This window comes from Phyllobates terribilis, unplaced genomic scaffold, assembly GCF_046119375.1.
Source record: "Phyllobates terribilis strain yellow unplaced genomic scaffold, ASM4611937v1 Scaffold_7__3_contigs__length_470593459, whole genome shotgun sequence".
NCBI classification, from domain to species: Eukaryota; Metazoa; Chordata; class Amphibia; order Anura; family Dendrobatidae; genus Phyllobates; species Phyllobates terribilis.
This window is the reverse complement of record NW_027362767.1, coordinates 263,036,658-263,058,808: the sequence shown is the minus strand read 5'-3', so window position 1 is coordinate 263,058,808 and position 22,151 is coordinate 263,036,658. Positions and strand designations below refer to the sequence as shown.

Here is a 22,151-nt window from a genome sequence, read left to right as displayed (position 1 = left end):
ATTGGGAAAAGGTGGTGATTTTAACTTTTATTATTTTTTTTATTATTTCTAAAAACTTTTTTCTGCACTAATGTCACTGTTTATTAGTCCCCTAAGTAGACTTCAACCTGCGGACTTCAGTATTGCAGTATATGAGGAAATTACTAATCTCCTGTGAAGCCCAGTCAACGTGGGCAAACATGGGAGTACAAACATAGCGCCATCAGCACCCCATGATCGGAATACCAAAACGTGCATGTCCCGGAAACTGAACCATGTAAATGACTTGCCCCCTGGGACGTGGGGCACTCGAATCCGGGCAATAGGGGAACGATGGGGGTAGTAGTGGCTACCCGGTTCCGTGGCTCAGGATGGTCAGACCAGTGGTAGTCTGCAATGCGCTGTTGGTGTGTCCGACTACGATTGCGGTCAGTGCGGACCGCCGCTGCCAGGTAGACCGCTGGGGCTGATGGTGGGTGCAGCTGGGATAGTGTGACTCCCCACAGGAAGAGTGCGGCCCCAGGGCAGTATAATGGAAGATGGGGGTGATGGTGTAGGGCGTCCCAGTACCGTTAGTGCTGGAGGAGCAAGGAGCACACAGACAACAGGTTGCAGTCCAGGGTCTTTACTAGAACAGGTGAACTGACCCACAAACAGTCCCGGCTAGGAGGGGACCTGGATGTCTGAGAGCAATTGGGAAATTGGCCCTGGTCAGGGTGAGGGTGTAGGCTTACCGTGCTCTCTGCGCTCCTTCTGGCTATCTCCTCCTGGTAGGGTAACAGCCCACGGTCTCGAGCTCACAGTGTCCTCTCGCCCGTATGGTTTGCAACGTGGGTTCCTTTCTACTCCCGGCCTGGTACGACTCTGCTGGTCCCTTCTGCTGTGGCGGAACCTCCGGGCTTCTTAGGCCAAGGAACGTACAGTCCCCTGCGGACTGGTTATCTGCTGTAGGACGTGGAATCCTCACAGCCTCAGACGCCAAAGTCTGGTAAATTTGGTTCTTTATCTGCCAGGACAGGCGTACTTCACCTCTTGTCCCTGGCTTGTGGCTTTCCTACTGCCACACGTCCTCTTAGGGTGCAATACAACTGTCCCTCACTGCTCTGGGACACCTCTCAATCCAGAGATAGGTCGTCCAGTTCTCCCTAACCCTGCCCCCAGTTCCAGCTTTTATAGGGGCAGCCTACTCCCCCTACTGGCCTGTGACAGGAGGTATTGCATGCTAATGTTCCCCTGACCAGAGAACCTCCCCCTTGCTCTCAGACACAGCTTTATTATATTTGTGGCATCCAGGCCAGGGTGACACATTAATGCTGCTGTCAGCGATTAACAGAGCCAAATAATTAAACAGCAGCGATTAGAGATGGCACCTTCCTTAGAGCCCGCTCCATACACCTGCACCCTGATCCTGATGTACATGTACACTAGGGTGCACAAAGGGGTTAAATATAAGCAACATAATGGTATGGTTTAGCCTCTAATCCTCCTGCACTGCTATGGTTTTGAGGAATCCGGTATTGTTGCTTCCGAATATCCTCAAATATCCATGACATTTCTGGGCTCTAAATTCCAGATCGCTAGAAGTAATTTGTGCCTTGACACGATTCTGCAGCATAGCCCCATTTTTCTGCTTTATGCATGCAGGGGACTGCTGCGCCACCTCCTGGCACTTTGTGATAACTACAGGTATATTTTGCAAATTCGCAATGATATATTTAAAGGGATGAACTGGGCTGTTAGATTAAATGGTCAGTGTTGCTTAAACAGACTTTGTATCAATCGTACAAGAAAATGTAAGAAAATTAGTGATATTTTAGAAAAAAAAAACTCTTTTTCCGCTTATCAGTGACGTATTCATAGACATTAACAATAAGCAATTAACTGCCACTCAATTTCGAATAATTCGTTTTAAGGCCACTCTGACTTTTATGACCCGGTAGTAGAGATGACCTGATTGCCTTGCACAACCTTGGTCCAGTTTAATGCTCTCTGGCCGTGAACAGGAGCTTCCGGGATCCCCAGCGTGGCATTTGACTTACCAGCTCATCATCTGTACAGTGTACAGCATATGGTACACAGGTTACGACTCGCCAGCCCAACTAATCATAAAAAGAGCCTGCGATACCGGAGGGTGAGGGTGCTTTCACATTTCTTTCCGGCACCCGTTTGGTGGCCCCTTCGGGGCTTACGTCCAAACTCCCCTGAAAAATGGTATTTGGATGTATGCGCCGATTAGGCCATAGACTATAATGGTGTCAGCAGAGCGAACGTGTGCTTTGTCATGCATCGTTGTCGGCTGTATACACCTACTGGAGGCAGACACTCAGACTCAGTCTGCTATGTCTGAGTGTCTGCCTCCAGTAGGCGTACACGCTCAAAAATTATGCACATCAGAGCGCGTGTTTGCTCTGCCGGCACTATTATAGCTTTGGCCCCGTCTGCACATACACCTGAATCCAATTTTGCAGGAAATTCGGACATAAGCCCCGATGGGGCCACCGAACGGGTGCCAAAACACAAAGTAAAAGCACCCTAAGAAAATTTGCGCAGCTCCTGTCCACAGCCAGAGAGCACTGATCTAGACCATGCTTACTTGAAGCAATCTGCTCGTCTCTATCTGGCAGAATCATGATGACTACTATGTTGGACTCTTCCCTCATTGAGGAGAAAGCCTTTCATCTTACTTAGGAATCAGCTTATATGCTGCCCTTGGATGTCTATGAAGAGGGGATAAGGAAGTAGCTACAAAGAGAGACAGTGGTAGAAAGGCAAACCAAACAGAGCAAGCTTTATCTCAACTCAGAGCTGAATTCACAGCTACATTGCTCAGTACTACTGTATAACATCCTCCGCACTGCTGTTGCTTTTGAGGGTGTGCTACATAGAGACCTGAAAACAGGAATCCCTCATGTCTCTGTTTAATATGTATGGGATACATCATAGCAGCAGTCTTCACCCACCAGCTAAGAGACAACTGATAATGAGAAAGAGCCATATAATGATCAAAAGTATTGTGATTCCTCATGCACACATACATGAGACAATTCTGGAAAGTCTCCTGAAATGACAGATAACCTTCAAGATTGGGTTTGCAGGTTGCTCAGACGATTAGCTCATCCATTGGCAAGTGAATCGGCTAAAACCATACCACATCTCATTACCAACTGAAAAGGGATTGTCTATTATAATGACTTTAAACTCAAAGGCCATCTACTAGTATACCCTGACATTGAGGGAGACCATGAGTAGGGAATCCTTCTAGGGTGGACCAATATGGCAAGTGAAACAGAATTGTACATGGTAGAAACCCTCTTAAAGTGGTCTTTCACCAGATTCCACAATATACTGTAAACTGCATAAATTAATAAATAACCCTCTTAGACCTGATGAGACTGGTGTACTCGCTTTCAAAATTCATGTCAAACTGGCTATATTCCAATATTGAAATGAGTATTTAAGGAGTCCAGCTAACGAGAGACAGCTTGTGAATCCGAGTGTATTCAGTCTCCTTCCAATCCAGGCTGACTGACAGCTGCAGCTTGTACTAAGCAGTGTGAGATGTCATCAGTGGCAGAGAGGAGGGACTCCGAGAAGCTGTTAATAAGGCTAGGTGGGGGTGGTTGAGTTGAAATTTTCACTGTAAGTATACCAGCCTCTTCAGGTTTGTGAGATGTTTGTATTGTGGAATACGTTGATAAATTTTGAAGAAAATATCGTAAACATTTTTTTGTTTTACTCCCATAAAAATGTTTTCTCCTCGTTCCTGGGAAAGTCTGTGGCCATGAAGAACTCTGCACTTGTGTTAAATGTTTACAAGTGCTATAAAACAAAACTGAAAAGTTACACAACACATTACAATGACGAGATCTTGCAGCATTTGACCTCTGATCGAGCAGCTGACTTCATGATGGAAATGCCTTATCACTGGAGGGCTGACGACAAGAGCCAGATTACAAAAAGAAAGATATTCTACTCAGCCTGGACTTAATGAGAAAAACAGTACATTTTAATGCATTTGTGTCAAATTTAGAGGACACAAGTCCCTATCCCCATCTGATATCTGTTGCTTTCTGTTATCAGCAGTGTGAAGCTGGGGGGGGGGGGGTGGACTGTAATGACATTTAATGGGATGATTGACAGGAAGTGCAAGAAACATCCTGTCCTCCCGATCTCTATCTTGCGTCACAAATCTCCAGTGAAAATGTGAACTTTAGGTTTTTATACTTCTGTAAAATGTTCAGAACAGTTGTAGAGGTCTAATTCTTGTCACCCATGCCCATCAGCTGTTTGAACGGGGCTGTGGCACTCCTGCGGGCAGGGCCGGCGTTAGGGGCAGGCAGACTAGGCATCTACCCACTCTCCCAGGGGCCCCCGGTCATAGTGCCGATACAGTTGATAGTAATGATGGAGGAGACAGCCTCTGATGCAGCGTCATGACATCATCGTTCCACTCTGTGCTATAATCATCGACTTTAACAAAAATAAACACTTGAAATAAATCACTCTGTAATGACTCTATATAATATAGGAGTTTCACTTTTTGTATTGAAGAACTGAAATAAATTAACTTTTTGATGATATGCTAATTTTGTGGGGAGTGCATTATACAATATGGAGGACTATGGGATGCATTATACTATATTAAGGACTGGGGGCTGCATTATACAACATGAAGGACTATGGGGGTGCATTATACAACATGAAGGACTATGGGAAGTGCTTTATACTCTATGGAGGACTATGGCAAGTGCATTATACTATATGGAGGATTATGGGAAGTGCATTATACAATATGGAGGACTATGGGAAGTGCATTATACTATATGGAGGAATATGGGGAGTGCAGTATACTGTATGAAGGAATATGGGGAGGGCATTATACTGTATGGAGGAATATGGGGAGGGCATTATACTGTATGGAGGACTATGGGGAGTGCATTATACTGTATGGAGGAATATGGGGAGTGCATTATACTACGTGGAGGAATATGGAGAGTGCATTATACTATATGGAGGACTATGGGGAGTGCATTATACTATATGGATGAATATGGGGAGTACATTTCTGTCCATTCATTCCAGCTGCCAGAAAGCGCAGTCAGTTTTCCATATAAAAGAGTCGTACAGGCAGTGACGCAAAAAGAAAACAGTGAATATGTATTTATTGCCGTCTGGTTCGTTGTAAACATCTGCCGTCACTGGAGAGGAGCAGTCGTGTTGTACATTCAAGTAATGCCATCAATTTATAAAACTATATATAAAAAAAAAAACATAAAAGTTACTTACAGGTAATCTAGTGATGTGAAACACATGCTAAAACTGAAGCAATCGAAAACTTCTGTGTCAAGTAAAATAAGCAAAAAAAATCAATATGGAGAAACTCGCAATGTCATTTGGTGACTGGGTACCCATAAAGTCATCCTCCTCTGGCCTCTATGGGCACTGCAATTCTGCTCCAACATGATGGGCCTGGGCTTGGAGTCCAGCTCTGTTCAGATCTCATTCTATTGTTACATTTGGGGTATGTGCCTGGAAAACCTTTGGTGCATATGCCAAATGCATCCATAGACTCCAAAAAATGGCCTTTTGACATATGCTGGGTTGGTATATGTTGACATAACTTATTTTTTTCTTTTTTTTTACCAGTATAGTAAAGCATAGTCTCCTGTGCTTTCCTATACAGAGGGTTGCCCTTCATAGTCACAGAGTTAAAGGGGTTTTCCAGTTTCGAAAAACCTCTGGCCCCCAGCGGCAATTTGTCTTTACTTCCCTCCCCAGTGCTGAGTGTTTGCCGCTACTCCCAGTGTCTGTTTTCTGTTTTGTATGGAGCACTGACATTACACCGACAGCGCTGCAGCCAATCGGTGAGTTCAGAGGCTCGTGCCATCACCTCGGGCAGAGGCGTTGAGATCAGTGATTGGCTACATTGTGACGTCAGCACTGCAGACAATAACAGATGCTGGGAGCAGTAGCGGAGACTTAGCGCTGGGGAGGGTGAGAAAAGCACAAATTGCATCGGAAACCCACTGTAATGATACAATTCTGATAGTTAACAGAGACCACTAGGGGGAGCTTAGGAGCGTACTGCACAACAGTATGCAGGGAGCGTCTAAGATTCCCCTAGTGGTGATTGCAATAAAACAATAAAATATTTTTTAGCTCTATCCAGGGAATATGGATAAAGAAAAAAAATAATTAAATAGTGTCCTCATTAAATCATTAATTCAGGATGACATTTTCTGTGAATTTGTTTTTGTGGTGGAATACAAATAAAGGGGTGCATGTACCATATAGGCAGCTTTAAGGTTCTTTGAAAGCGTGCATCCAGTTCTGGGTGATGACATTCCCCCTCTACACGTCTTCTTGTGCAGAACTGACCCAGATACAACAATTTTAGCAAACAAAGAAAGAAGGTAACTGGTGTTCCTCCCCTAAATGGAATAGCAAAGATGTACAAGCACCATGTCCTCCTGGACCAGAACTGAGGGCTGCCCTCTGGCTCTGAAAATCCCAATTCTCTATGTATGACCTGCAAATCATTCCTGTTAGCAATTGTTTCCTTCATCACAGTTGTATATATATGTTCACATCAACTTCCATCTCTGTTTCTCATTTATTTCCAGTTTGATGGAGTCTGTTTAAGCTCCAAGATGATGATTTAGGAACTTGGAGCCTTTGTCCTTGGAAAGATGACAGTTGTTGTCATGTTCTGAGCCAGGAATCAGTCCTCGAGAGCCAGAAGTCCTGACATTGATTGAGAACTGCTCGAGGCCACCCGGCTCAGATTATTTCTTCTCCATGATGTTTCAATGGACCCACGGGGAGTAAAGGAAGGTCGGGTAGTCATGTCCATACTGACGATGAGGAGTAGATTGTAAAGAGATTTTGCAGCCAACTTTGGTTTCTCTAGACGGAGGACATAACTCGGCTACACCCGGCTTGCTTCTAATATCGGTGATTTAAAGGCCATTGGATTTTGACTTCAGCATAACTAAATATATGAGTCTATGATGTGGTGTGCATCTCAGTTCATCCTTCACGTTCCACTAATTATGGAAGATCTCCGCTATCGAAAATATAAGAACAGCATGACCAACACAAGAGCCAGACTGAAGACGATGAAGAACACGGCCGCCACCCAGACATTGTACGTCTGTACTCTCATGGTGGACGGGGCCTCAGATGGGATCATGTTGGTCAGGTTCAGCATGTAGCCCAACGTCCAGCCAATGTCAGTGTTCGCAGCCTATAAAAGTGGAAAGTTACACATGAGTGACAGCAGAAAACCTGTCAGGCTATACCTATTCTAAGACCAAAGGTCCCTGTACACTGTCAGATTTCTGCCCATAAACGAGCACCGATTAACCATATACACAGGCACATGCATGGGCAGAGATATCGTTGGTGAAACCTGTGTAAACCAGGGGCTTAAGTGGTAAGGGACCGCTATCACCTCCAAGGTGGACTGCAGAGGGCCCATATATTGTTCTTGCACAGGGGACTCTCCTGTCTGTGTCCGCTCCTGGTCACATGGGCTGATACAACCTGTATGGACAGAATGATCATTTGCATGATTGTTCTGTCCCCATACAGCTTGCAGGGGGCCAGAAGTACATCCCCTGTTTACACGGAGCAATGTGCTGCCGACAACAATGATTCTGCCAGCATTTTGTTTGTTCGTCGTCTGATCTGTGGTATGTTTACACAGGATAATAATTGTCAATGAGAGTTCTTAAATGGATCTTTAGGAAGTTTGGCTGCAGCAAAGTAAATAGAGGCCACTGGTATCGGCACAGGATATAGCAGGTTAGGTATGGTGATTTTAGCACGTTTTCTGCTTATACGCACATTTTTAGTTCCAGAAAAACTAAGCAGCTCCAGCCTATTCTGTAACACCATATATAGATTACCTTCTTAATTTCCTATTACCCTTGGTTAGATGCTTGGACCCAGACCCCAGTGCTGTAAACCATTGAGCCAGCATACAGCCCTTAGTGCACTTCAAAAATCCCATTACTTTCTTCAACACAGTCATAAGGAATGAAAATCACTGAAAATGGCCTTCTGGTGTCGAGAAGGACTTTTCAATACATAAGCAGATCTGCACTCACCTGTTTCATGAAGCTGATGGATGTCCAGGACTCCTCTTTGAATTTGTAGGCCTCCAGCAGTAAAGACAGGATATAGTTGGCATTAGCACAATAATCTCGAAGACGATCTTGTTTTTCTTTCGGGAAAGATGACTGAAGCTGTGAAAAAAGAAACCAATACCATGAAGACGTGTGATACTTGTATGTGTTGTGTCTCTATCGGAGGCTCACTTTACCTCGCTCCAGTCTCGGGCACAGTAAGCGTCCACTGTACTCCTAACTGTAGATAAACTCTGTCCTGATGTCAGGTTGAGAAAGTCGAAAGTGTAGAAGAAAGCAGAGAAAGCCTGGTCGGAAGGAAACACAAACACATGCCAATTAAAGAGCATCATCATTACATTGTGAATTATGTACATCACCTAATGGGGTAACCTGCCTGACAAGAAGCATACCTGTAGTTCCAAGATCCCTGGGCTGCTATTTAACAAATTATCTTTTAAGTAATATGCAAATTAGCTGCTTGGTGCACGATAGGCGTTCCAGAGCACCTTCCTTCAATTAATTTGGCCACTCAGCTCCACCCCCTTTCATTGATTGACAGTGCTGCCCTACATGATATCCTGCGAATACACAGATTCCCGCAGAATAGGCACAGACGAGTCTTTCTTCTGGAGATGGCCAACTCAAGTTATATTGGGTCTATCAGTGCAGGCACGTCCATTCAGCCAAGTGGATGGAATACAATTGTGTATGACATGTCGATTGCTCAGCCCTTTCACTGTGAAGCTTACACAATTTTGGGTGATGCTCTTTATAAACTAGAACATTTATTGTTTTTAATATATGACATGATATTCCTGGTTACTGTAAATTGCAGAGGTACTTACAAAAAAGTTTCCCACGACCGGCGGCTGGTAGATTCCATTAAATGAGCAGGATGGATTACCAGCACAGGAGTCAAAATCATAGATGGTTTTGAGAATTTCATAGCACTCGCTAGCATTGCCGGTACCCGTAATATTGAATGTTTGCGTTAATGGCATGGATGGGGCCGACTTCACAGTGCAAGGACTGTTGTACAGAGACTGCAGGCTGAGGGTCTCCTGATATCCCTTTGGATAGCAAGGGATGTTCACAGAATTGGCTAGGTCCTTTCCCTGGAAAAAGAAAGCATTCAACATTTTATAATTTAATATTTACAGGTGCATCTCACTAAATTATAATATCATCAAAAAATTAATTTATTTCAGTTCTTCAATACAAAGTCTATGTGCCCACGATGCAGAAATGCTGCATATTTTTTCCGCTTCTCCCTGGCAGGAAAAACGCATGCGGTTTTTACATGCATTTTTCCCGCCAGGTAGAAGCGTTTGTCAAGCGTTTTTGCATGCATTCCTGCATGCGGGTTATCAAGCGCTTTCCAAGTGATTTTAGCATCACTTGGAAAGTGCTTGACAACTTGTTCACACTATATAAATCCATGCAACCGGCATGGATTTATAGTAGTGTGACCAAGTTAGTTAAAAAAAAAAAAAGCATAAGAATGGTAAAAAATAAAAAAAAAAGATTATACTTACCTTCCGATGTCCTCCCGGTGTTTTCTCCGCTGCGTCCGGTGTCTTGGGCGGCTCGCGGTAGTGTGAAGGACCTGCGGTGACGTCATTGAGTCATGTGACAGGTCACATGACTCAATGACGTCATGGCAGGTCCTTCACAATACCGCGACCCATACAGCAGACCAGACGGAGGGGAGAAAACACCGGGAGGACATCGGAAGGTGACTATAATCTTTATTTTATATTTTAAATTCTTTTTTTAACAGGTTCTATGGTACCCAGGTCTGGAGGAGAGTCTCCTCTTCTCCAAACCTGGGTACCATCCGCACATTGAACCGTGTGATATCCGCATGTGCAGATGCAGTGATGCGGATGTCACGCGGTCCAATGCAAGTCAATGGCAGCGATTACGCTGCGTGTCCGCAAAATTAATGGACATGCTGCGTATTTTTCCGCAATGATAATCCGCAGCGGAAATTTCCGCAGCATGTGCAAAGCACATGCGGATTATCATTGGGGACCATGGGGCACGTATTACCAAGCGTTTTTTAAGCGTTTTCGCTGCGGAAATTCCGCAGCAAAAACGCTTGAAAAACGCATAGTGGGCACACAGCCAAAAAGTGAAACTCCTATATTCTATAGAGTCATTACAAACAGAGTGATCTATTTCAAGTGTTTATTTCTGTTAATGATGATGATTATGGCTTACAGCCAATGAAAACACAAAAGTCATTATCTCAACAAATTAGAATACTTTATAACAACAGCTTGAAAAATGTTTTTAAAATCCGAAATGTTGGCCTACTGAAATGTATGTTCAGTAAATGCACTCAATACTTGGTCGGGCTCCTTTTGCATCAATTACTGCATCAATGCGGCAATGTGGCATGGAGGCGATCAGCCTGTGGCTGCTGAGGTGTTATGGAAGCCCAGGTTGCTTTGATAGCAGCCTTCAGCTCGTCTGCATTGTTGGGTCTGGTGTCTCTCATCTTCCTCTTGACAATACCCCATAGATTCTCTATAATAGATTCTCTATGAGGTTAAGGTCAGGCGAGTTTGCAGCCAATCAAGCACAGTGATACTGTTGTTTGTAAATCAGGTATTGGTACTTTTGGCAGTGTGGACAGGGGCCAAGTCCTGCTGGAGAATGACATTTCCATCTCCAAAAAGCTTGCTGGCAGAAATGAGCATGAAGTGCTCTAAAATTTCCTGGTAGGCGGCTGCGCTGACTTTGGTCTTGATAAAACACAGTGGACCTACACCAGCAGATGACATGGCTCCCCAAACCATCACTGATTGTGGAAACTTCACACTAGACCTCCAGCAGCTTGGATTGTGGCCTCTCCACTCTTCCTCCAGACTCTGGGACCTTGATTTCCAAATTAAATGCAAAATTTACTTTGCATTTACTTAGTGTCAATGACTGCTTTCTGGACATCTGTCAAGTCAGAAGTCTTCCCCATGATTGTGGATCCTACTGAAACAGACTAAGGGATCTTTTTAAATGCTTAGGAAGCCTTTGCAGGTGTTTTTTGTTAATTATTGTAATTTACTGAGATAATGACTTTTGTGTTTTCATTGGCTGTAAGCCATAATCATCAACATTAACAGAAATAAACACTTGAAAGAGATCACTCTGTTTGTAATGACTCTATATAATATAGGAGTTTCACTTTTTGTATTGAAGAACTGAAATAAATTATTTTTTTAATAATATTCTAATTTAGTGAGAAGCACCTGTATCTATATATTTATCTATCATCTATCTTTCTATCATGTATCTATTGCTTTCTAATGGCCCATTTACATGTTCCTGCAAACCAGAGTGTTGGCAGGAAAACCACTGCGGAAAATACACGTTTTTGTGGACTTTTTTAATCCATTTTTACTTGCTTTTCTCACCATTTATTTGAATCAAAATGCAGCAAAATTTCTGAAAGAACTGATATGTTGCAGATTAAAAATAAAACATTTTGAAGGTTTAACTCTGCAAGGAAAAAATGAGTAGGGTGTGCATGGGATTTTATAAATCTCATTCACTTTTCTGGTACAGTAAAAAGCATTTTTTTCCACTACAAATACGCACAGAAAAACCCCCAGCAAGAACGCAAAGTGTGAATAAGCCTTTAAGCAAGCCAATAATCGGGAACAAGCATTCCAAATAATGTTCATTTCCCGATTATCAGCTTTGTCTATACATTATTTGGACAGATGAAACTAAGATCAATCTGTGCCAGAATGATGGGGAGAAGAAGGTATGGAAAAGACATGGAACGGCTCATGATCCAGAGCACAGCACATCCTCTAACACATGGTGGAGGCAGGGTGATGACGAGGACATGCATGGTTTCCAATGGTTCTGGGTCACTAGTTTTTGATGATGTGACTGAACACAGAAGTAGCCGGATGAATCCTGAAGTGTACAGGGCGACACTTTCTGCTCAGATTCAACCAAATGCAGCAAGGTTTATTGGACGGCGCTTCACAAAACAGATGGACAATAACCCAAAGCATACTGAGAAAATAACCCAGGAATTTTTTAAGGCAAAGAAGTGGAATATTCTGCAATGCCCGAGTCAATCTCCAGATCTCACCCCCCATAGAGCAGCATTTCACATGCTTAAGACAAAACTTTAGGCAGAAAGACCCACAAACAAGCAACAACTGAAGTCAGCTGCAGTAAAGGCGGCAAAGCATCACAGAGGAGGAAACCCAGAGTTTGATGACGTCCATGGCTTCCAGACTTCAGTAAGTCATTGCCTGCAAAGGATTCTCTACAAAGTATTAAAAATTAGCCTGGAAATTATAGGCTGGTAAGTTTAACCTCTACTGTGGGTAAAATTCTTGAGGGTTTCCTAAGAGATGCTATCCTGAAGTATCTCGATAAGAATAACCTCATGACACAGCATCAACATGGTTTCATGAGGAATTGGTCCTGTCAAACTAATCTGATCAGCTTCCATGAGGAGGTAAGTTCCAGACTGGACCAAGGAAACGCAGTGGATGTTGTCTGTATGGACTTTTCAAAGGCGTTTGATTTGTTGCCACACAAAAAGTTGGTATATGAAATGGAAATAATGGGACTAGGGGAAAATATGTGTAACTGGGGTACCAACTGCCTCAGTGATAGGAAACAAAAGGTGGTTATTAATGGAACACACTGGGATTGGGTCACAGTTAACAATGGGGTAACACATGGGTCAGTATTGGGCCTTCTTCTTTTTAACAATAATGACCTTGTAGGGGGCATACAGAGTAGAATTACAATATTTGCAGATGATACTAAACTCTGCAGGATAATCAACACAGAGGAGGATAATTTAATATTACAGAAGGATTTATGTAAGCTGGAGCCTTGGGCTGAGAAATGGCAATTGAAGTTTAATGTAGATAAATGTAAGGTTATGCACTTGGGCAGAGGAAATACAATGTATAATTATGTACCAAATTGTAAAACACTGAATAAAACTGTCACTGAAAAAAACTTGAGTGTATGGGTGGACAGCAAACTCATATTTAGTGATCAGTGTCAGGCAGCTGCTGCTAAGACAAATAAAATAATGGGATGCATTAAAAGTGGCATAGATGCTCATGACGAGAACATAGTTTTGCCTCTATACAAGTCACTAATGCGGCCACACAAACTACTGTGTACAATTTTGATCTCCGCTGTATAAGAAGGATATAGCAAAACTAGAGAGGGTGCAGAGAAGAGCAACCAAGGTTATTAAGGGAATGAGTGGACTGCAATATCAGGATAGGTTATTAAACTTAGGGTTATTCAGTTTGGAAAAAATAAGGCTCAAGGGCAATCTTATTACAATATACACTGTGTGCAGAATTATTAGGCAAATTGTATTTTAGAGGATTATTTTTATTATTGATCAACAACTATGTTCTCAATCAACCGAAAAGACTCATAAATATCCAAGCTTAATATTTTTGGAAGTTGGAGTAGTTTTTTTTTAGATTTGGCTATCTTAGGAGGATATCTGTTTGCGCAGGTAACTATTACTGTGCAGAATTATTAGGCAACTTAATAAAAACCAAATATAATCCCATCTCACTTGTTTATTTTCACCAGGTAAACCAATACCAGTGCACAAAATTTAGAAATAAACATTTCTGAGATGCAAAAACAAAAACCAAAAAAATTAGTGATCAATATAGCCACCTTTCTTTATGATGACACTCAGCAGCCTTCCATCCATAGATTCTGTCAGTAGCTTGATCTGTTTTCCATCAACATTGCGTGCAGCAAACCACCACAGCCTCCCAGACACTGCTCCGAGAGGTGTACTGTTTTCCCTCCCTGTAGATCTCACATTTTATGATGGACCGCAGGTTCTCTATGGGGTTCAGATCAGGTGAACAAGGGGGCCATGCCATTATTTTTTCTTCTTTTAGACCTTTACTGGCCAGCCACGCTGTGGAGTAGTTGGATGCATGTGATGGAGCATTGTCCTGCATGAAAATCATGTTTTTCTTGAACGATACCGACTTCTTTCTGTACCACTGCTTGAAGAAATTGTCTTCCAGAAACTGGCAGTAGGTCTGGGAGTTGAGCTTCACTCCATCCTCAACCCGAAAAGGTCCCACAAGTTCATCTTTGATGATACCAGCCCATACCAGTACCCCACCTCCACCTTGCTGGCGTCGGAGTCGGAGTGGAGCTCTCTGCCCTTTACTGATCCAGCCTCTGGCCCATCCATCTGGCCTATCAAGAGTCACTCTCATTTCATCAGTCCATAAAACCTTTGAAAAATCAGTCTTAAGATATTTCTTGGCCCATTCTTGACATTTTATCTTATGTTTCTTGTTCAAAGGTGATGGTTTTTCAGCCTTCCTTACCTTGGCCATGTCCCTGAGTATCGCACACCTTGTGCTTTTTGATACTCCAGTAACGTTGCAGCTCTGAAATATGGCAAAACTGGTGGCGAATGGCATCTTGGCAGCTTCACGCTTGATTTTCCTCAATTCATGGGCAGTTATTTTACTCCTTTTTTGGCCAACACGCTTCTTGCGACCCTGTTGGCTATTTGCCATGAAACGCTTGATTGTTCGGTGATCACGCTTCAAAAGTTTGGAAATTTCAAGACTGCTGCATCCCTCTGCAAGACATCTCACAATTTTGGACTTTTCAGAGCCCGTCAAATCTCTCTTCTGACCCATTTTGCCAAAGGAAAGGAAGTTGTCTAATAATTAAGCACACCTTATATAGGGTGTTGATGTCATTAGTCAACACCCCTCCTCATTACAGAGATGCACATCACCAGATTTACTTAATTGGTAGTTGGCTCTCAAGCCTATGCAGCTTGGAGTAGGACAACATGTATAAAAAGTATCAAAGTGATCAAAATACTCATTTGCCTAATAATTCTGCACACACAGGGACAAGGGGGCATCTTCTACATCTGGAGGAAAGAAGGTTTAATCATAATCACAGACGCAGATTCTTTACTGTAAGAGCAGTGACATTATGAAACTCTCTGCCACATGATGTTGTAATGATTGATTTACTACTAAAATTTAATAAGGGTCTAAAGGCCTTTCTTGATAAATATAATATTACAGGTTATGAGCACTAGATTCTGTGATGGGACATTGATCAAGGGAAATAGTCTGATTGCCGTATGGTGTCGGGAAGGAATTTTTCCTCTAATATTGAAATATTAATGTCTGCCCCATGGGGTTTTTGCCTTTCTCTGGATCAACATGTTAGGCTATAGGTTGAACTCGATGGACTAAAGTCTATCTTCAACCATAAAACTATGAAACATTTTATTTACGATAAAGTTCATTTGTCAATTACTTTTGAGCCCCTGAAATGAGGAGGCTTTGTAGAAAAATGGTTGCAATTTCTAAACGTTTCACAGGATATTTTTTCTCAACAACATTAATTAAACCTGAAAGTCTCTACTTGAATTACATCTCAGTTCTTTCATTTTAAATAAAAAAATAGTGTCCTGCAGAGCTGAAATCACGAGTATTAGGTCACTGTCCAAATATTTCTGGACCTAACTGTCTGCCTGGAGATATTTCTTTTTCTAGGTTTCCTTTGCTCACATTTGTTGCCTGCACCATCATCTTCTTCAGCGCCTGGTTTTGCCCGTAGCACAGGAAGCTGTGAGTGTAGATAGTGTACGGGAAGCCGTATAGCTTGAACTCTGCTTTTTCCTTTGAGTCTTCGACTTTCACATTTGGGATAAAGCTGATCTGTGTGGAAGCGCCACCAAGATCCAGAGCACCGTATATTTTGGAAGTGATTGGTCTTATCCAATGTCCACTGAAAGAATACTGGGGAGAAATAATATCACAAAGCTGAATACTATACCGTAATGAGAAAACAATGATACATACAGAAATAGAGCCGTAATAACAAAAATTATGTCAGAAAAATACATCTCTTCATAGTTATAGAAAATTAGACTCAAAACTGGCGAGATCGGTAGGATCTGCTGCAAAAATATCTTGTCAATGGCCATTTCCCTAAATGCACCCATGGAAGAATCCTGATGGGAATCTGAAAGTGAATGTAGCCAGTGCAAAATATCTAAGCACCACCACCTTCTATCTACCCGTATTGTAGGTGAACCTTATGCATCAAGCTATTCATTTGTTATTGCACAAAAAAATGAAACTTACTTTCATGAAGGACTCCAAGAGGTAGTTAATAGTGATCCAACCATAGGAGCCTTCTTCTTGTCCGGTGATGATCCGAGCACCACGGAAATCAATGGGGTAGCGGCTTAAGGTCTTAGACACCTCGGCAAGCACCTGATCTGATGCAGCCTTGTTCTCCAGACTAGAAAGATAGAAATGGTCATAACATTGTCAGCATCGCATGTACTGGATGTGCACGGATTCGGAAAGAAAATCCTCAAATGGGCAATGTATGGCACTTTTAGTTGGTCACTGTATATTGGTACTTGGTTGAGCATGCTATGGCGGCATAGTGCAGCTCTGCTACTTGGTATATCATTTGTACAGCATATACTGGTGGCAGTAACACATAGTATTGTTTTCTACCCAGCACATTATAAGGGACTGATAATTATGCCAACATGAGGCACTAGTCCGGGTACCAGATAATGTAAGGCTGACTCTGATTTTTGCCAACCATAGTAAGACTTTCCTTTTCTGCAGTAAAGACTTATTTTGCTGCCCTAGGCATGTATCTTAATATAATGGCCAAGTCAGATAACTTGTTTCCCCTGCCCATACCACCAAGCACGGGGCACATGTTCCGTTAGCCCACCCATAGCTGTGCCCTAATCTTCTACATATGCTGTCACACTTGCTGTGGCTAGCTCTACCACAACTTTCTATATATACTTTAGCAGTAAACTATTCAGTCATTTCTTAAGATAAAATGAACATGGGGAAGAAAAGCACAATAGAGTAAGATAAAATATTCCTTGTGCCCTTTCCTGTGCACCCAGACATACAGCTTCCCAAGGAATATTTTTATCCAAAGATTAGGCATAAAAAACTGTGACTACTTCCACTCGTCTACAAGAAGCATTACTATTCATGGCCTGGGGCATGCAGCGCAGGAGACGCACATCTTACCGTATTTGGTCAACTGTCCATAGGACTATCTGTGATGGGTTCTGAAAATAATCAGCAATGAAAGATGAAAGATCACCTACTGATCACCAAACATCTGATACCAAAATGACTATCAGCATCTATAGACACCACTAACAATCAGGGTCCAAATATACCCCTGACCATCAGAATATATCGTTACCTCTATCCACCAGGATCAGACTACACCACTGAACATCAAGGTCTATAGATACCACTAACCATCAGGATCTGACTATACTACTGAACATCAGGATCTATAGATACCACTGGCTACCAGGATCTGACTATACCACTGAACATCAGGATCTATAGATACCACTGATCACAAGTATCAGACTATATAATTAACCACCTAAATGTACCAATGACCACCAGGATCTGACTATACCACTGAACATCAGGGTCTATAGATACCACTAACCACCAGGATCTGACTATACCACTGAACATCAGGATCTATAGATACCACTGGCTACCAGGATCTGACTATACCACTGAACATCAGGATCTATAGATACCACTGATCACAAGTATCAGACTATATAATTAACCACCTAAATGTACCAATGACCACCAGGATCTGACTATACCACTGAACATCTGGATCTATATATACCACTAACCATCAGGATCTGACTATACTACTGAACATCAGGATCTATAGATACCACTGGCTACCAGGATCTGACTATACCACTGAACATCAGGATCTATAGATACCACTAACCACCAGGATCTGACTATACCACTGAACATCTGGATCCATAGATACCACTAACCATCAGGATCTGACTATACTACTGAACATCAGGATCTATAGATACCACTGGCTACCAGGATCTGACTATACCACTGAACATCAGGATCTATAGATACCACTAACCATCAGGATCTGACTATACCACTGAACATCAGGATCTATAGATACCACTAACCATCAGGATCTGACTATACTACTGAACATCAGGATCTATAGATACCACTGGCTACCAGGATCTGACTATACCACTGAACATCAGGATCTATAGATACCACTAACCATCAGGATCTGACTATACTACTGAACATCAGGATCTATAGATACCACTGGCTACCAGGATCTGACTATACCACTGAACATCTGGATCTATAGATACCACTAACCATCAGGATCTGACTATACTACTGAACATCAGGATCTATAGATACCACTGGCTACCAGGATCTGACTATACTACTGAACATCAGGATCTATAGATACCACTGGCTACCAGGATCTGACTACACCACTGAACATCAGGATCTACTATAGATACCACTAACCACCAGGATCTGACTATACCACTGAACATCAGGATCTATCGATACCACTGATCACAAGTATCAGACTATATAATTAACCACCTAAATGTACCAATGACCACCGGGATCTGACTATACCACTGAACATCAGGGTCTATAGATACCACTAACTATCAGGTTCTGATTATACCACTGAACATCAGGGTCTATAGATACTACTAACCACCAGGATCTGATTATATCACTGACCATCATGATCCATATATATATATATCACTGACTATCAGGATCTATAGATCCCTCTTTCCACCAGGATCAGACTACACCACTGACTAACGGTGTCTATACACACCACTGACTATAAATACCACTGACTTTCAGTATCTATAGATACCATTGACCACCAGGATCTGACTATACCAGTGAACATCAAGGTCTATATTTACCACTGACCACCAGGATCTGACTATACCACTGAACACCAGGATCTATAGATCTCCCTGATCTCCAGGATCTGACTATACACTTAATATTAGGGTCTGTAGATACCACCATCCACCAGAATCTGACTATACCACTAAACATCAGGGACTATAGATACGACTGACCATCGGGATCTGACCATACCATGATAACCATCAGGATTTATAGATATCACTCTCCACCAGAATCTGACTACACCACTGACCATCAGGATCTATACAGTTATATGAAAAAGTATGGGCACCCCTATTAATCTTAAGCTTAATGTTTTATAAAAATTGGTGTTTTTGCAACAGCTATTTCAGTTTGATATATGTAATAACGGTTGGACACAGTAATGTTTCTGCCTTGAAATGAGGTTTATTGTACTAACAGAAAATGTGCAATCTGCATTCAAACAAAATTTGACAGGTGCATAAGTATGGGCACCTCACCAGAAAAGTGACATTAATATTTAGTAGATCCTCCTTTTGTAAAAATAACAGCCTCTAGTCGCTTCCTGTAGCTTTTAATGATTTCCTGGATCCTGGATGAAGGTATTTTTGACCATTCCTCTTTACAAAACAATTCCAGTTCAGTTAAGTTTGATGGTCGCCGAGCATGGACAGCCCTCTTCAAATGATCCCACAGATGTTCAATGATATTCAGGTCTGGGGACTGGGATGGCCATTCCAGAACATTGTAATTGTTCCTCTGCATGAATGCCTGAGTAGATTTGGAGCGGTGTTTTGGATTATTGTCTTGCTGAAAGATGCATCCCCTGCGTAACTTCAACTTTGTCACTGATTCTTGAACATTATTGTCAAGAATCTGCTGATACTGAGTGGAATCCATTCGTCCCTCAGCTTTAACAAGATTCCCGGTGCCGGCATTGGCCACACAGCCCCAAAGCATGATGGAACCTCCACCAAATTTTACTGTGGGCAGCAAGTGTTTTTCTTGGAATGCTGTTTTTTTGCCGCCATGCATAACGCCTTTTTGTATGACCAAACAACTCAATCTTGGTTTCATCAGTCCACAGGACCTTCTTCCAAAAAGAAATTGGCTTCTCCAAATGTGCTTTTGCATACCTCAGCCGACTCTGTTTGTGGCGTGCTTGCAGAAACGGCTTCTTTCGCATCACTCTCCCATACAGCTTCTCCTTGTGCAAAGTGTGTTGTATAGTTGACCGATGCACAGTGACACCATCTGCAGCAAGTTGATGCTGCAGCTCTCTGGAGGTGGTCTGAGGATTGTCCTTGACTGATCTCACCATTCTTCTTCTCTGCCTTTCTGATGTTTTTCTTGGCCTGCCACTTCTGGCCTTAACAAGAACTGTCCCTGTGTTCTTCCATTTCCTTACTATGTTCCTCACAGTGGAAACTGACAGGTTAAATCTCTGAGACAGCTTTTTGTATCCTTCCCCTGAACAACTATGTTGAATAATCTTTGTTTTCAGATCATTTGACAGTTGTTTTGAGGAGCCCATGATGCCACTCTTCAGAGGAGATTCAAACAGGAGAACAACTTGCAAGTGGCCACTTTAAGTAGCTTTTCTCATGATTGCATACACCTGGCTATGAAGTTCAAAGCTCAATGAGGTTACGAAACCAAAAAAAGTGCTTTAGTAAGTCAGTAAAAAGTAGGTAGGATTATTTAAAACAAGAAAATGATAAGGGTGCCCATACTTATGCACCTGTCAAATTTTGTTTGAATGCAGATTGCACATTTTCTGTAAGTACAATAAACCTCATTTCAAGGTAGAAACATTACTGTGTCCAACAGTTATTACATATATCAAACTGAAATAGCTGTTGCAAAAACACCAATTTTTATAAAACATTAAGCTTAAGATTAATAGGGGTGCCAAAACTTTTTCATATAACTATATATACAGTGGTGTGAAAAAGTGTTTGCCCCATTCCTGATTTCTTATTCTTTTGCATGTTTGTCACACTGAAATGTTTCAGATCACAAAACTAATTTAAATATTAGACAAAGATAACACAAGTAAACACAAAATGCAGTTTTTAAATGAAGGGCTTTATTAAAGGAAAAAGAAATCCAAACCTACATATCCAAACTTGCTGGTGTGTTTTGGGTCATTGTCCTGCTGCACAACCCAAGTACGCTTCAACTCGAGGTCACGAACAGATGGCCGGACATTCTCCTTCAGGATTTTTATTAGATAGCAGAATTCATGGTTTAATTTACCACAGCAAGTCTTCCAGGTCCTGAAGCAGCAAAACAGCCCCAGACCATCACACTACCACCACCATATTTTAGTATTGGCATGATTTTTCTTTTCTGAAATGCTGTGTTACTTCTACGCCAGATGTAACGGGACATACACTTTCCAAAAAGTTCAACTTTTGTGTCGTCAGTCCACAGAGTATTTTCCCAAAAGTCTTGGCGATCATCAAGATGTTTGCTGGCAAAACTAAGACAAGCCTTTATGTTCTTTTTGCTCAGCAGTAGTTTTAGTCTTGGTACTCTGCCATGCATGCTATGTTTGTCCAGTACTTTTTTATGGTGGAGTCATGAACACTTAACTGACGCTGCGCTGTTGCGGTAATTTTGGTCAGCAGGCCACTCCTGGGAAGGTTCACCACTGTTCCATGTTTTTGCCATTTGTGGATAATGGCTCTCACTGTGGTTCGCTGGAGTCCCAAAGCTTTAGAAATGGCTTTATAACCTTTTCCAGATTGATTGATCTCAATTACTTTGTTTCTCATTAGTTCCTGAATTTCTTTGGATCACAGCATGATGTTTAGCCTTTGAGGATCTTCAAGCAGGTCCTATTTAAGTGATTTCTTGAGTGAGAAAAGGTGTGGCAGTAATCAGGCCTGTGTGTGGCTAGGGAAATTGAACTCAGCTGCCCAAAGATTTGATAAACCACAGTTAATTTATGTTTTAAGGGAGGGGACAATCACTTTTTCACACAGGGTCCTGTAGGTTTGGATTTCTGTTTCCCTTAATGATAAAGAAAGACCTTCATTTAAAAACTGCATTTTGTGATTACTTGTGTTATCTTTGTCTAATATCTAAATTTGTTTTGTGATCTGAAACATTTAATTGTGACAAACATGCCAAAGAATAAGAAATCAGGAAGGGGCAAACACTTTTTCACACCACTGTATACCACTGACTATCAGGATCTTATATCTCTCTTTCCATCAGGATCAGAGTA

General features: G+C 42.0%; 1 protein-coding gene across 4 annotated transcripts in view; it reads right to left on the bottom strand.

Moving 5' to 3' along the window:
* Nucleotides 1-5,124: 5,124 nt before the first annotated feature.
* LOC141154523 (ectonucleoside triphosphate diphosphohydrolase 8-like) overlaps nucleotides 5,125-22,151 on the bottom strand; it is a 57,997-nt gene continuing 40,970 nt past the window's right edge. For all 4 annotated transcript variants that reach the window (XM_073640582.1, XM_073640584.1, XM_073640581.1 and 1 more), the window contains 6 exons: nucleotides 16,271-16,430; nucleotides 15,692-15,922; nucleotides 8,957-9,226; nucleotides 8,306-8,416; nucleotides 8,091-8,228; nucleotides 5,125-7,225 (listed from right to left, as the gene is read on the bottom strand). In XM_073640582.1, coding sequence (XP_073496683.1) covers nucleotides 7,046-7,225; nucleotides 8,091-8,228; nucleotides 8,306-8,416; nucleotides 8,957-9,226; nucleotides 15,692-15,922; nucleotides 16,271-16,430 — 1,090 coding nt within the window. In that variant the 3' untranslated portion in view covers nucleotides 5,125-7,045. The remainder of the gene's footprint in view (nucleotides 7,226-8,090; nucleotides 8,229-8,305; nucleotides 8,417-8,956; nucleotides 9,227-15,691; nucleotides 15,923-16,270; nucleotides 16,431-22,151) is intronic.